The sequence below is a fragment of the Neophocaena asiaeorientalis genome, unplaced genomic scaffold (genome assembly GCF_003031525.2).
Source record: "Neophocaena asiaeorientalis asiaeorientalis breed wild unplaced genomic scaffold, Neophocaena_asiaeorientalis_V1.1 scaffold649, whole genome shotgun sequence".
Lineage (NCBI taxonomy): Eukaryota > Metazoa > Chordata > Mammalia > Artiodactyla > Phocoenidae > Neophocaena > Neophocaena asiaeorientalis.
In genome coordinates, this window is record NW_020173202.1 from 1,018,879 (window position 1) to 1,033,484 (window position 14,606).

Below are 14,606 nucleotides of genomic sequence, written 5' to 3' on the forward strand. Positions count from 1 at the left end.
GGAGCCACCAGCCAAGAAGTGTGGGCGGCTGAGAAGTGGGAGGAGACATGGAAACGGATTCTCCCCGCGGTTCCCACAAGGAACACACGTCTGCCAGCACGATGATTACGGCCCCATGTAAGTGACGGTGGATGTCTGTGCTCCAGAACTGTGAGATTAAAAGTTTGTGCCAGGCTTCCCTGGTGGCGCAGTGGTTGAGAGTCCGCCTGCCGATGCAGGGGACACGGGTTCGTGCCCCGGTCCGGGAGGATCCCACATGCCGCGGAGCGGCTGTGCCCGTGAGCCATGGCCACTAAGCCTGCACATCCGGAGCCTGTGCTCCGCAACGGGAGAGGCCACAGCGGTGAGAGGCCCGCGCCCCCTGCATTGGCAGGCAGATTCTTAACCACTGCGCCTCCAGGGAAGTCCCAGTTTGTGTTATTTAAAACTAGTAATAATTAAAATGGGAAAGGACAAAAGCCTACCTCCCCAGGAGATCATCAGCTGAACCACTGAATAAAACTAGTATTAGTCACATGTTTAGCAAAATATTTGCGACACAGCAATCAAAGCAGACACTAGCAACAGCAACAGAAAAGCAGATGCCACAAGGCCACTTGCTGGAGAAAAAAGGATCTGGAAGCCAGTGACAGACAGTGTTCTCACAGACTGCCCCAGGCGGCTCCTTTGCTCCTAGAAGTGCCTTCTCTGAGTACCGTGCCCTTGTTCTGAGGGTCTGTCCCCATTAGAATTCGGAGTGTGGTCCAAGGACCAGAAGAACCTCATCCCTGGGAAGGATGCCAATTAGAAATGCAGACTCTCAGGCCCACCGAGGCCCACTGATGCTGACGTGCAGCTTCATCAATATCTGCAGGGGATTCTCGAGCTCGGCAAACAGGACCCAACGCCCGCGGAGGGTCCGCACCTCCGGGGAGCTGGATGGCTTCCTCCCTCTCATCCCTCCTCCCAGCTTGGGCACAGCTGACCCTCTGTGGGGCAGCCCAGGCCCGACAACCACAGGAAGCTTGCCTGGCACAGCCTGTGCCAGGGTTGGGCAAATGGTGGTGGGGGGTGGCTTCCAAAGTGCCACCAAAAGCCAAGAGTAACGCAAAGGGACCGGACTTCACCTCCTTGTCAGTTTCATCAGCAGCGCTCTGGACACAGAACCGCAAACGTGTTCTAATTTCTGCAGTGGCCACTGGGAGGCAGGGGTCTCAGGTCAGGACTACCAGCCACCAAGGGTGGAAGACGAGCGAGTCAGGTGTCAGGAAAGCTGCAGAAGACACAGCCTTTCCAAGTTACAGGAAGAAAGATGACGGGACAAGAACGGAACCTAACTGCAGAGCAAGAAAACAGAAATGAAAAGGTGTGAGGCTGCAGCTCTTTACAGGTGTGTAAGAGGACAACGCGGGGACTGCACCTGGGCCCCCAGAGATGCATGGCGGCCGGGTCAGAAAAGGACCTGTTTGTCGGGCCCCTCTCTGAGAGAAGGCGAGAGAGGGTGTCCACAGCACAGTGACAGGACCTGTGTCGTGTTCCTCCCTTTCACTGGTGTCAGTGTGACACCCAGCTGACTACCCTCTAAATGGGACAAGGACTGGCCAGGGTAAGGGTCGTGCAGGTAGAGGACAGGGGTCTGATGCAAAACCACTGCGAAGTATTCTCTGGTCTCAAACTGGGCGCCCCCAGCACCGGGAGTTCGGGGTGGCCCAAGTCTCGGGTGCTCGCCTGTGCTCTGGTGCCCTTAGACAAGCCTCAAAAGTGACCCAGCCTCTGCTGCGTGAAAGTGTGTGCCGCGCAGAGCGCAGCAGATGGGACTAAGCACACGGCCTGGCGGGGGCAGGAGAGCCAGAGAGGGCCACAGAAATCCAGTCCGTGGACATTCACGGGCTTAGTTCATGCCCGGAAAAGCACGGTCTCTGGCCAAGACTTTTGAGACCTGAACCCAACAAAACTGAGAGTCCCAAGTGTCATATTTGTTATGGGTTGAACCCTGTCCCCAGAAGATCTGTCAAAGCCCTAAGCCCCAGCGCCTCAGAAAGTGCCCTCATTTGGAAACAGGGTCTCTGCGGGTTAGTTAGGAGAGTCATCAGGGTGGGCCCCGCTCTGATACGACTGGTGTCCTCCTCAGAAGACGGCCAGGTGAAAACCACACAGGGAGAGGCCACGGGAAGACAGAGGCAGAGACCCGTGATGTGTCCACATGAAGGAGCCCCACGGACCGCGGCCGCCACAGAGGCCTGGGGCAGAGGCCTGGGGGGAATTCGCCCTCACAGCCTCAGAGGGAACCAACCTGACACCTTGATCTGACCTCCAGCCTCCAGAAGAGCCAGGGAACGGACTGCTGTTGTCTAAGCTGCCCCGTCCGTGGAACTTCCTTCCGCAGCCCAGGAAAGGATCCGGTACCGCGGCCGCAAGAGGCCCAGCTGCACCGCGGCGACACCTCGGGACTCTGCACCCCGACACCCCGCCCCTCGCTGGGACCCGGCGGCAGCCTCCTAACCCGTCTCCCTGCCTTCACTCTTTCCCCACGAACTCCCTACTTCCCCACCCAACAACCAGAGGGACTGTGCTTTAAGAAAATCTACGCCATCACACCATTTTCCTGCCTAGGAGTTGCCAGTGGCTTCCCAGAAAACTCAGAATAAAATCCGAAGACCTGCCGGGTCTCCGCATCCCTTCACAGGGCCTTCCTCTCTTCCCTCAGCTCCCATGAGCCTGGGCCTGCTGTAGGCAGGGGCTGCTCCGTCCCCGTCCCCACCCCACCCCACCCTGCCCCCCAGCTGCCCTGCGGCTGCCTCTGCCTTGAACCATCTTCCCCCAGGTCTGGGGGGTTGGTCTCTTCCATCGTTTAAGTCCCAACCTAAATTCCACCTGCTGGATGAGGCCTTCCCTAACCACTGCTCTGCTAATCTGGCCCCAGCTCAAATCACTCTCGGTTTCCTTGCTTTCTCCCTCCATAGCCCTCACTGCTACACGGAATGATCTTATTAGTCAGTTGTTTACTTGCAAGAACACTGAGATGTAAGGTGCGTGCTGCGGAGACTCTAGCTGGCCTCATTTATCTGAATCACTGAGTCGCAGGAGCCTGGCACAGTGCCAGGCTCGGCACCATCACTCAGTAGACATTTGCCGAAAGAATTAAGAAGAGGGAGGCAGAGGGAGGACAGGGGCGGGGGAGGGAGAACTGGCTTGAGCCAGAGGTATAGCCGTGGGCTGTGTTGCCCAAGGCAACCTGCCACACCCACCCGGGATACACCTGAGACCGTCCATCGTTCTAGGAAGGGTGCTACAAATCACCCTCTTGTGTTTATCCTATTATTTTAAAAATAGGCACTTATGTGTCTGGATCCTCAAATCAAATCGGGACTTGGAATCCTTCTTTTGTCTTCTCCGTATATGTTACACGCGGTTGCTCCGTTCATTCTACCTGAGACAGAAGGTGAGAACCGACTTACGGATGGAGGAGCCGGGACCCCCCACTGGTGTCCCCAAAGGTGCCCGGAGGAGGGAGCAGTCGGGGAGGCGTCTGCTGCCATGAGCCAGGCACTCGCTCAACGCGCACTTGGCAGTGTGGGCTGTTTTGGAGCCATATCTCGGAAGAAGTGTTTGAAAGATTCCCTAGAGATTTGTATGACTCACATAAATTGCAAAGTCCATGTCTCCGCACCCGGCTCCCAGCTGCATCTGTGTCACAAGAGCAAAAGGGTTTTAGGGGGCTGTTTTACTTCAAAGTAGCTGAAGGATAAGACACTACACAATTTTCTGTCTCATACTTTGAATCTTACCCACACATGTATAGCATTATTATGGAGGAAAATCCGCTCTCTCTCTCTCTCTCTCTCTCTCTCTCTCGCTCCCTCTCTCTCTCTTTCTCTCTCTCTCTCTCTCTATATATATATATCTCCTCTCTTACCATAATTATTCAAATGATCCATTTCATGTTAATAAAGTATAAGAAACTTTTGTGATTCTAGTAAGTCAACAATGTATCCCACCCATGACAAAGACACCCGCCAAAAAAGCAGCGGTGGGGTGTGTAATCTTTCAACAGGACCTCCAGCTCAAGCTCCCCTGTGTTTTCCATACACATAAAAAAAGATCAAGTTTTCTATTTTCCCAATTTGAAGGAAGAAGGAGAGAGAATTTTGAAAAGAGAAAAGGGGAGAGAACCAGAGTGACACTGCAGGGTCAGTGGGCTCCACGCGGCCACTGGAAATAGATGGGGCTACAGCAAGGCTGCTTCTAAGCCCCCGGGGACACGGGGCAGGGTCCCCGAGGCACCTGTAATGTTGTTTTAAACCCAGAGAAGAGGACAGAGCATAGCCTTTGACCCCAGGCCCTGATTCCACTAGCCAACAATCTACCATCTAACGTCAGGTATCTTGAGAGCAATCAGTGATTTTAGGAAGAAAAAATAAGCCAGTAGAAAAAGCTTTGCTTTGAAGTCCCCTTTTCGTTGGTTCTCTGCTATAATTAGCAAATTACATCACTTTTGACGCCTCAATTTCACCACCCGAAAAATAGGGAAAGTAACAGACCTCCCTTCCAGGTCCCCGAGTCTGGGAAGATGGAAGAGGATATAAATCAGATACATTAAAAGCAGGGTTCTTACAAAGCATCTCTGCAGGCAGAGGTGCATGGTCATTCCTATGGGGGTTCAAACACAGGAGGCCCTAAAAGACACCCAAACTCGATTCCAGGGCTTCCTCCAAGCCACCGCTATGCATTAAATTGCAGGGAAAGGGCAGCTTTGACTAGCGGTTTTGCTTCATGATTTGGCAACCATCTCAACACAGGAGGTTACTCTTGGCCATGACAGGGTGGGCACCTTTTCCCGGCGAGACCACCCGTGAAGTCACTGTGCTGGCAGGGAAAGCCCTGCCCCCCAGGGCTGTCAGGAAGACGCAAGCCGCTGGCTTGTTCACACGGGCGACAGCTGGTACCCAATAAGATGTGAACAATTCGCTCTGCTCGCCCAAAGATGGGGCGGCAGCAGACAGCGTCCCACACGGGTGCCCAGGGCTCTAGAGACTGTTCCTGTGAGCACGGAGTAGTCCTTTTATTCTCAGAGAGAAAGCACTCTGAAAGGTGCTCCTGCTGACTTGGCTACAGAAGCAGGAAGACAAGGATCGCAGAAACCGGAAACAGCTGCAAGCCGGCTTCCGGCTTCCAACAGTGGTTACGGCGGACACTTAAGGATGATGTGATACCCGAAAAGGCCGATGTCTCCCGATGACAAAGCCAGGCTTCCTGGCTCACGTTGATTCTTGCCAATAACCACCACTGACACATCAAACACGCTCCACCAACTTTCAGCCCCAAATCGTGCCTTTTCCTTCGTGTCTGCCCCAGTAAGTGCTAACGTCTGGTGAAGCCAATGTTACGGTTACAGCCGTGCAGGGCATTTAAACGGTGGCTTAGTCACGTTAGCCTTTCTCCAAAATGCACTGTGTTGACATTGCTCTTTTCTAGACTTTCCGTAAGGCTTACGGGGACTCCTGCCTTTTGCTGGGCAGAAAACAACACGGAACGCAAATGCAAACAGTGACGTGGTCGACATGCCTTTGCCGACTCCAGCCCCCAGAAACAGGTGGATGCTGCGAAGGCAGCCTGCCGGCAGGTAACAAACAGGCTGGGAAGATCATCTGTCCATCTCTTTTCAAACTCGCAACCATCTTCTTAAGCTGTAACTGCACTGCTCGTAATTGCTTTACTCGTTCTGAGGTTCCATTACTCTTCTTGTCTCATTTCTATGCAATCCAGTTTGGATTGTTTCTCCCGTCTGTCTTTTTTTTAAGGAACAATGAAACTGTCTAGATTCCCGGGGCGTGACAGGTAAGAGGCCATCTGCTGGCATCTGCAGGTGACCTGGGTGCAGGCGGCTCAGTCCTGACCCGGCCGAGAGCCTGCTGTTCCCATGACTTAGGCCAAAGGGCTTTGAAAACACTCTTGGGTGATCCTCTCCTTCAAGCTTAAAGGGCCCCCCCAAAGCTTGTCCCTGTCCTGCCCCTCGCCCCTCTTCCCCAGCAGAGAACTGCAGACGTCCCCCGAGCTGCAGCTGCTCCGAAGTCAGGCGGCTGGCCACTGAAGGAGGTCAAGCTGACAGATGCTTGGGGGTCACGGTACACCTGCCCGAGGAACTGCCCACTCATCCCCTGAACCCCGAGAAGAGGGTAGGGGCCGGGCAGCTGGCACTCGGCCCTGAGAGCTGCATCTGCCTCCCTCTTCCACACCCCTCGGGGGCAGGTCTCTGTGACAACAGCGCTCTCCTGCCAACCGATGGCTGACAACAGGACTGCCACCCCACCCCCGCTCCATTCTGCCTCCAAGATGCCAGAATTTCTGCTATGAAAACCGAGGGCAGAATTTTAGGAGGAGAGGGAAACACCTCAGGAGTCACGAGGAAATAGAGTGAAACCACGATAATGTTGGAAACAGCTTCTCTGGACCTGGTCTCTAAGGTTGACCAGAGAAGAAAATGGTCTTTATTAATAAACAGACTCCTGAAATCTAAGCACTTGAGAAAACACATGCAACAAGTTCTAATGTTTTCCACAGGTTGTTCTGTGAAATTAGAAACTCGCCTAAAAATCCCCCATGTGTCTGAAATACCTGGAGACAGAAGGCTGAAGGATGGAGCAAGGATGCAGGAGCTGCTGCTGACCGGCACCAAGAGGCTCAGCACCTCCACCTCTGCAACGTGGAAACGGCCCGGAGCCGCGGGCCGCCGCTCCCCCCGGCCCCGCTCTCCCCTTTCCACACAGCACCCCTCCTCCACCTTCAAGATCAACCACGGGGCTCTCGTGAGCAGGGTTGGGAGGCTGCGGTCACCCGTGGACTAACCTTCCAGAGGCTCCCACTCTGCACCGCAGTGTCCCAGCCCACCGAGGCACGTGCTTCCGCATTAAACTTTTAACTCTGTTCGGTGTCCTAATTTCCCAGCATTTCCACTGGCTTTGCTACGCACCACCTGCCAAAAGGAGCAGGGAAATAGGACCACAAAACCCCACAGAGCAGGTGCCTCCGACTTGTTCTCTCTGCCTGGCCCCTTCCAGGAACCCCTCGAACAAGCAGTTGAGGGAATATCTCCTAATGGGATCTGCTGAGGCTTTTCTGTTTTGTTTTGTTTTGTTTTCCAGAGTATAAAGGGTGATGGCCTCTGACAGGTCAAGTGAAATCACGCTGAGTCACCCCCCTGTGAATTTATGACACAAATCCCTACACGACACGCACTCTCCGAGAGAGGAAGCCTTTCCCTCCGCAGAGGTGAGGAAAAGTAAGTGGCAGGGACACGCAGCTTCTGACACCGACTCCTGTCTCAGTTTCATCTTTAGTCTTGACCTTCACCAGAGCTCTTTTTTCAGAGGTTGGACAGAGCTGTGGCATGAGATACGAGTGGACAAGAGTCACATGTGGAGATACTTATGCATAAACTATCCCAAATGTGTCCTATACTTTATATATATATGTATTAATATACACACACACGTGTACCTGAAGAACACTCCACACGCAAGAAGCTGTATCAGTTAAAGGTGCTACGAGGCTGGAAGCGTCACAGTCACTCCCGTTCATCTACTCACACTTCCACACCGAGCGTGAGGCTTTACCCACAGGCCTCCAACAAATATGCGTGACTGACTGAATGAATGAACGCACTGTGGCTGAGGTGAATATTTTTTCCTAAACGAGACTTTTTAGTCATCGTACACCTTCAGACTGGCAAAAGGTGTGAAGCCTTTCACGCCCAGTTCAGTTGCCATCTGATTTCATTGATCTGAGCCACAAATCCTCTGGGTATAGATGGCTTGCAGAGCGCCACTCTGAAGGCTAAGGGGGACGCACAGGGGAAATCTGGCCCCAATAAAAATTAGACAACTGCTCAGAACCCCCAGGTGACCTTCACCCGCTGCTGGGCTGAAACCTGCAGCAGAGTTTTCAGCATCATCTGTCAGAAGCAGCCGCCAACAGCTGGACACCCCATGTCTTTCAGTTCCCACAAACGCTACAAATGCACCTACACATCAGCGCTGTGTCCTGTAAAATACTCCTAAGATACTCTGCATTCATTAAGAGCCAAAGACATACTGGTATTCTGTCATCCGGACTAGGTGACATGGCGAAACTGTAATCACTGCCTCTATCTCGTGTTCTGTTGTCAAAAATAACTTCAAGGGGCTTCCCTGGTGGCGCAGTGGTTGAGAGTCCGCCTGCCAATGCAGGGGATGCGGGTTCGTGCCCCAGTCCGGGAGGATCCCACATGCCGCGGAGCGGCTGGGCCCGTGAGCCATGGCCGCTGAGCCTGCGCGTCCGGAGCCTGTGCTCCGCAACGGGAGAGGCCACAGCAGTGAGAGGCCCGCGTACCACCAAAAAATAAATAAATAACTTCAAGGGGGTCCGCTGATATGACTGCCTTCCTGCGGTAAATTAACACCCACCTTTCCATCAGAAGTGTGAGGGATCAGATGACTTGAGACCAGGAGGTCTCAGGAAATCACCGTAGTTCATGAAGTAACAGACTGTCGAGGGGGTCCTGGTACACAGGCAATTGTGTCGCCGGTTTGATCACCACCGTGAGCACCGCGGAGCCTGCCTCTGGCAGCTGACAGCTGAAGGACCTCAGCAGTCTGTACGCAAGAAATACGCCGAAGGTTCCCTGGAAATCAGAGTCCCCACACACCCCAGTGGCAGGCGCGGCGTGGTTTGGATCCTCGGAGACCCTGACCTGGGGCCTCGCTCATCTGCAGGGGTGGGTATTCCTTCCGTACTTGCCCCTGCCCCTGGGCAGGTATGCAGTTGAATATCCATCTCTTCAAATAAGCCAGGGGCTCACCTGTCTATTTACCCTTTGACCTCTTTGGAACTGGCAAAAGCAGGGCTACACCTACCAGCCAAAAGTTCTCTTTTTTTTGTTTTTTTGTTTGTTTTTGGTTTTTTTTGCGGTACACGGGCCTCTCACTGTTGTGGCCTCTCCCATTGCGGAGCACAGGCTCCAGACACGCAGGCTCAGCGGCCATGGCTCACGGGCCCAGCCGCTCCGCGGCATGTGGGATCTTCCCGGACCGGGGCACGAACCCACGTCCCCTGCGTCGGCAGGCGGACTCTCAACCATTGCGCCACCAGGGAAGCCCCCAAATGTTCTCTTCGTGAACGCAGGAAGATGACCGCAAAGCCAGGAGCACAGCTAGGCTCCACGCTCCCAGATCAGTGACGAAAGCACAGAAGGAAAGCAGCCAGAGCTAAGGATGAGGCAGCTTCTTGCTTTTCTTCTTTATTTAACCCACATGATATGTCACGTGATCATAAGATCCAGGGGCACTGGGCTTAAAACGTGTGCGGTGTGGACGCATCTGGATGGAAGTGACACGCTTTTTCAGCATCCCAGCAGACCGTTTGCAAAGCCCGCAGTGTCCACGGATCTGCCCCTCCCAGCCCAGCAGACCTCCCTCACCAGCCATTTTTAAAAGGCCACAGAGTTGCAAAACTTTACAACTGTTATGGTTCCAAGTGGCACGGGGCTGAGCAGCTTCGGTAGCTGAGGCCTCCATTTAACTGCCTTGTCGACTTTCCAAGGCTGCTGAGGGAACTTCTTTACAAGGGGTGGAAATACGTCTACTTAAACAGGATTCCTTTACTACAGCGTCATTCTACTTTGGATGTAGCTCTTGGATGTCCTAAGTGCCCTCTGAGAGTGCTCGTCGGTCACGTTTCCCCCACGACGCCAATGCCGCCTGGACCTTCCCCTCGGCGAGAGCCCATGGGGCCCCTGCCGCCCGGGCAGGAAGTGGAGGACCAGGCGGTCAGCGATGCCAATGCGCTTTGTTCCCTTCCACGTCCACCGCAGGACACCCCCCTCCCGGCAACGCCCATCACTCCTTTTCCAGACCCTCTCGGCCCTCCGGCGGCGCACGCCTCTCCTTCCGCCACCGCTGCAGGGGCTGCTTCCTGGCAAAGGGAGCGCACCTCCGCCCGGGGCTCCGACCCTATGTCACCAAACATTCTAAGAGGCTACATTACCTGACATCCGGCAGGTAAAACGACTCATCACTTCTCTATGCCCGACTGGCTTTCTCCACATTTGCCTTAATTGGCAGTGACGTGCCTTTTCCCCTTTGACAAGTTCACACCAGAAGGCTCTGAATCTTACCTTGGTTGGTAATTTTTCCTCCTACGTTCTAAGTATCCCTCTTGAGGGAAACTGTTGACTATAATATGCATGCAACCTATCCGTGTGCACGCGTGTTTGTGCGTATGTATATATACACGTATTTCACTAAAATAACCACTTGGGGGCTATTGATTTCAATCTTCCATTTCCTCCCTCTACCCCACCTTCCTCCCCCAGATAATAAACTATATAAAGTTACTTCTTCCACAGCGTCTGCTACGGTGGGCTCCGAGTCGAGGTTCAGATCCTCCGCGGTGGCCTGATGACAAAAGATACACATTAAATGCTGTTAGCATGCCTACATTCTTGTAAATAGCACCACACAGGTGATGAATGCAAATGACCAACTAGAGACTCAGTATTAGGATAGCAGGACATGGGAATGGCATCAGGGTCCCTTTCCACCAGAGCTTGTCTGACACCCTACGATGCTTCATGCCAGAGACAGGTCCTTTATATAACAGGAGGCAAATAAGGCAGCGAGTGTTTCTATCCATGATTACAAATTACCAGATCAGTCAAATGTGTGTGGCTTATACCACAACTGCAAGGAGAAGCAGGTAGTTTATATAAAGCCCTGACCAGCAAGGTGAGGGCGGGGTGCAGATTTACATGACCCTGAGAGACTCGGGCTGTCAGGACAGAAACAGCTTACAGGGGAGCTGTCTGCGTGGAACAACTTCAGAATCTCAGGCCAAAGCTCAGAGAACGAATTCAATCAGAAAGAGTCAAGTCTCCGGCTCATAAAAACATAAAGCGCTGTGTCTCTGCACGAGGTAAGGCTTGAACAGGAGGGTCTGGGTCTGAGCTCTGCTTACCACTTAATGACTTCAGGCGATATTGCTTACCCCACACCTCACTTTCCCCATATACAATATCAGGACCATAAGAATATCTACCGCCTAGAGACGCGGACAGAATTCAGGGAAATAAGACCTCACAGCACTTAGCACTGGCTCTGCTGAGCAAGCAGTGGACACTCGGAGTTGGGTGCTGTCATCACCTCTCCTAGTTTCATTTCTAGCCCAGGAGCCGTGAGACAATCGTCCCTGTACAAGCTGCACTGTGAACTTCAGGGAGTCCTGTTTGATCTGCACCGTTTAAAAATGGAGCTTCTCCTTTCTCTAATGCGTGATGACATCCCCGAAGGAGAAATCGTGCTCACTCCTCGGAAGGAACAAATAAAACGGGTGGCTGACCCCTGTGGGCTGGTTCCCGCACTGCCTTCCTCAGGACACCGCCGGTGTCCTCACCTCTCCCCAGAGCACGCCCTGGGTGCTGGGCCCCCGCTGAAGGCAGTGACTGAAAAGTCCTGCTTTGGAGACGTGCGTTTAACTCGCTGAAATACCATTCACACAACACTGCATGCTTCTTTGTGATGCCAGCTCCTTCCGGGATTTTATGGAGGTCCCAGTTTTTAATTAGCATACGTTTCCTCCTCAACATGCCTCATTCGTGGGTAAAATACGCCTTCCAAAATACCTCAAAACAATTCACAAACCATAAATGCTTTTCCTAGACAATGAAATGAATTTCCCCTGGTCTGTGTGCTGAAGCAGAAATGATTTTTGTAAGGATACAGTACACAAGGATACAGTCCACTGACCCTCAAATCCAACCTAGTTCAGTTCCCTCTCACTGCAGATGAGAAAAGAAATCAGAGGGGAAGCAACTCATAGAGGCAGGAAAAACCTAGCATCCAAGAGCGTTGATTGCTACCCCTGGAAAACCAATGATCGGTCATGTTAAATGCGTGTAAAAGCAAATACCGTAAGCACTAACATCACACAGCAGGTTTTCTCGTGAAAAGCACGCACGCTCTTTATGCAAGGATTTTACGACATCTAACTTGGAGTTCAGAGGCCAAATGTACTCCATCTGGTTTTGCCCAATTTCCTGATATGTGAGCTATTTTAACATCACACAACATAAAACATGGGCAAAACTGGAAAATAAAATCAGCCTCTGAGCTCCAAAACAGAGAGATTTCATATTTTCCCGAGAACCTGAAATATCTCAGGGTTAATAGTTGAGGCTTAATCTTTCTGTGGAAAGAGCCCTCACTTCTGGGTTCCAAATAAGCAGGGATTAAATGCTCTACCTTAACACGCTGCATAGGATCTACTACCCGAAAAACATTTACCCAGGAAGCCTGAAGAAATTTTCTTTTGCCTCAGGACCATTTAATTTATGGCATTTTCATCATTTGCTTTTGCATATACACATCAACCTCAAAAACTTATAAATTTGCCCTCTCGATGGGGTGGCAAGGCAGTGCAGTCTCTCAGCCAGCTCTGCTTCAGATCCTTCCAGTTTGCAAGGTCTTTCTAGGATCATGGTATCATTTTTTAATGATGTGAGTATATTCATTGCCGGTCCACTCTCAATCATTTCGGAAGTATTTTAAGCTCACGCTACTCCTCAGAGCTTGGGTCAGCGGCCACGACGTAGAGTCCAGAGTCCCAGGAGACATTCTCCAAGCCTCCTTCATTCCTCGCCCCCGTCCTTTTTTCTAAGCCCAGGGCCAAATCCTCCCCCCTAAAGAAGGGCTTCCTTCACGGGGCCTGGCTGCTGAGGGGCTGACAGCTGGGCCTCTACCACCACCAGCAAGTTCAGATAACCAGGAGGGGTTCGGAAAGCATCAGGAAATAAGAGTGGGACTTCTGGTCCATCGCTAATTCAACTTTTTAAAAACCCAATCTTTCTCAAAAGAAAAAAATAAACATGACTTGGCAACCTTTGTAAGCGAGAGGCTCTTTCTCAGGCACTGCCGCCGCCACCAAGAATAACATGGTGTGCAGAGGCATCAACAGCCCCGGAGAGCCTGCTGTCATCTCCTTCCACTTAGGTGCTCCTCACCAGCAAAGCGTCTGTGTTGTTCCATCTAAACACTAGGCTTAATATCTGTGCTATGCCAGACGACCTCCTTTGACCAAAGTATACATTCCAAGCATGAATAAGTTAGTCGGGCTTCCGAAAAAGTATTAAATATAAAATATTAACTAACTTCTCTTCTAAAACAGAATCTTCCTCTTCAAAATTCTGTGAATGTCTCAGTATATAGTACGTATATATAAAAATAAGTAACATTTAAAATAGTAAGAATTGAACTTATAATGCCGCATACAGGAGATAAGGCAAAAGTTAAAGGTTGGATTTTGCAGAGGTAGTCAGTCACTAAAATCTGCCATTTATAAATGCGATCTGAGTTGCTGTAAACACAGCACAGGCATATCAATTTAACAGGTTTAATAACTTCGGGGAACTTTCTCTTCTAGGAAAAATATACGCTGATTGTTTCTGATTCAAATTTAACAAATCAAAATCCATGCAAGGAGAGCTCCGTGTCCCTGGGGGAGAATACGGTTAAGCGGTGTCAGAGGTGCTCCCCACAGGCCAGCCAGCCCTGACACATTCACTTCACTATCTTTTCATCTTCAATCGCTCCCCTTTATTCAAACATACACCCTATTCAGGCTGCATGCTCTTTACGCCTTGTTTCTTAAACAAGAATTCGTCGCTGGTTCTCCCTTCTGGTTTTATCCTGCACTGCAGCAACCGGGGAGGTCTTAGCATTTACAGCCACTTGTTGAAGGAAATCGCGCCGAGGCAGATTAGTTTGGAAGCATGTGGCTCCTTTAAGGCAAACACAGACTCTAAGAAGCACCCTGAAGTTTGGCTAAAGAGCAACCATTTTTTGTCCTTCAATTCACTCATTTTCATTCATATTGTTACACCACACACGACGCCTTGTGTGGGTGCGTGTACACACAGATATGTACTGTTCATATGTGTGTACACACATACACATCTATGCTCATTAAAAATCCCAGACTCGCTCACGTACTAGCCACTCAATAAACATGAATTCATTACGGTAAACAGACGGTCCGCCGGCCGCAGAGCCAGGGTTTTTCAGGATACTGTGGAAAAGGACACTCTTTTCTCACCTCTATTTCCATGGGCTCCACCTCTATCTTTTTCCATAGCTCCAGCAACTGTGCAATCGGCATCTTTGAAAACTTTCCCTCTGATCGAGTACTGAGAGTGAGAAAGATGATAACCAGAGGCCCCAAACAGCACAGAGATGGCCAGACAGGACGTCAGAGCCCGCGGCGGAGGCCGGCGCTGCTGGCAGGAAGGGGGCTGCAGAGGGTGAAGTCAGGCCGGGACGACCGCGGGCGCCGGCGGGGCCCTGGGGTCCTGGTGTGCGGAGGGGGCCGTGGGGCTTCAACACGGCTGCTCGGCTGGCGCGTCCTCCCCCGCCCCACGCTGGCCCTGGGGCTGCGCCAGGGGCTGCGGCTGCGTCCCGCTCGCTCGGGCTGGGCGGGGGAAGCAGGAGACAGAGCTGCAGCTTCAGACTCCGTGCTGCGACTTTGGCGGAGTGAGCGCTCCCCTCGCAGCCTCGGATTGGATTCCCTGCTTCGCCCCCTCCCCCTTACATTGCCACTCCCTC

General features: G+C 52.1%; 1 protein-coding gene across 1 annotated transcript in view; it reads right to left on the reverse strand.

The window, feature by feature from the left end:
- RPS6KA2 (ribosomal protein S6 kinase A2) overlaps nt 1–14,219 on the reverse strand; it is a 334,274-nt gene extending 320,055 nt beyond the window's left edge. Inside the window, exons 1-2 of the mRNA XM_024744930.1 lie at nt 14,101–14,219; nt 10,350–10,409 (exon numbers count right to left, since the gene is read on the reverse strand). Coding sequence (XP_024600698.1) covers nt 10,350–10,409; nt 14,101–14,163 — 123 coding nt within the window. The 5' untranslated portion in view covers nt 14,164–14,219. The remainder of the gene's footprint in view (nt 1–10,349; nt 10,410–14,100) is intronic.
- Between the last annotated feature and the right edge of the window lie 387 nt (nt 14,220–14,606).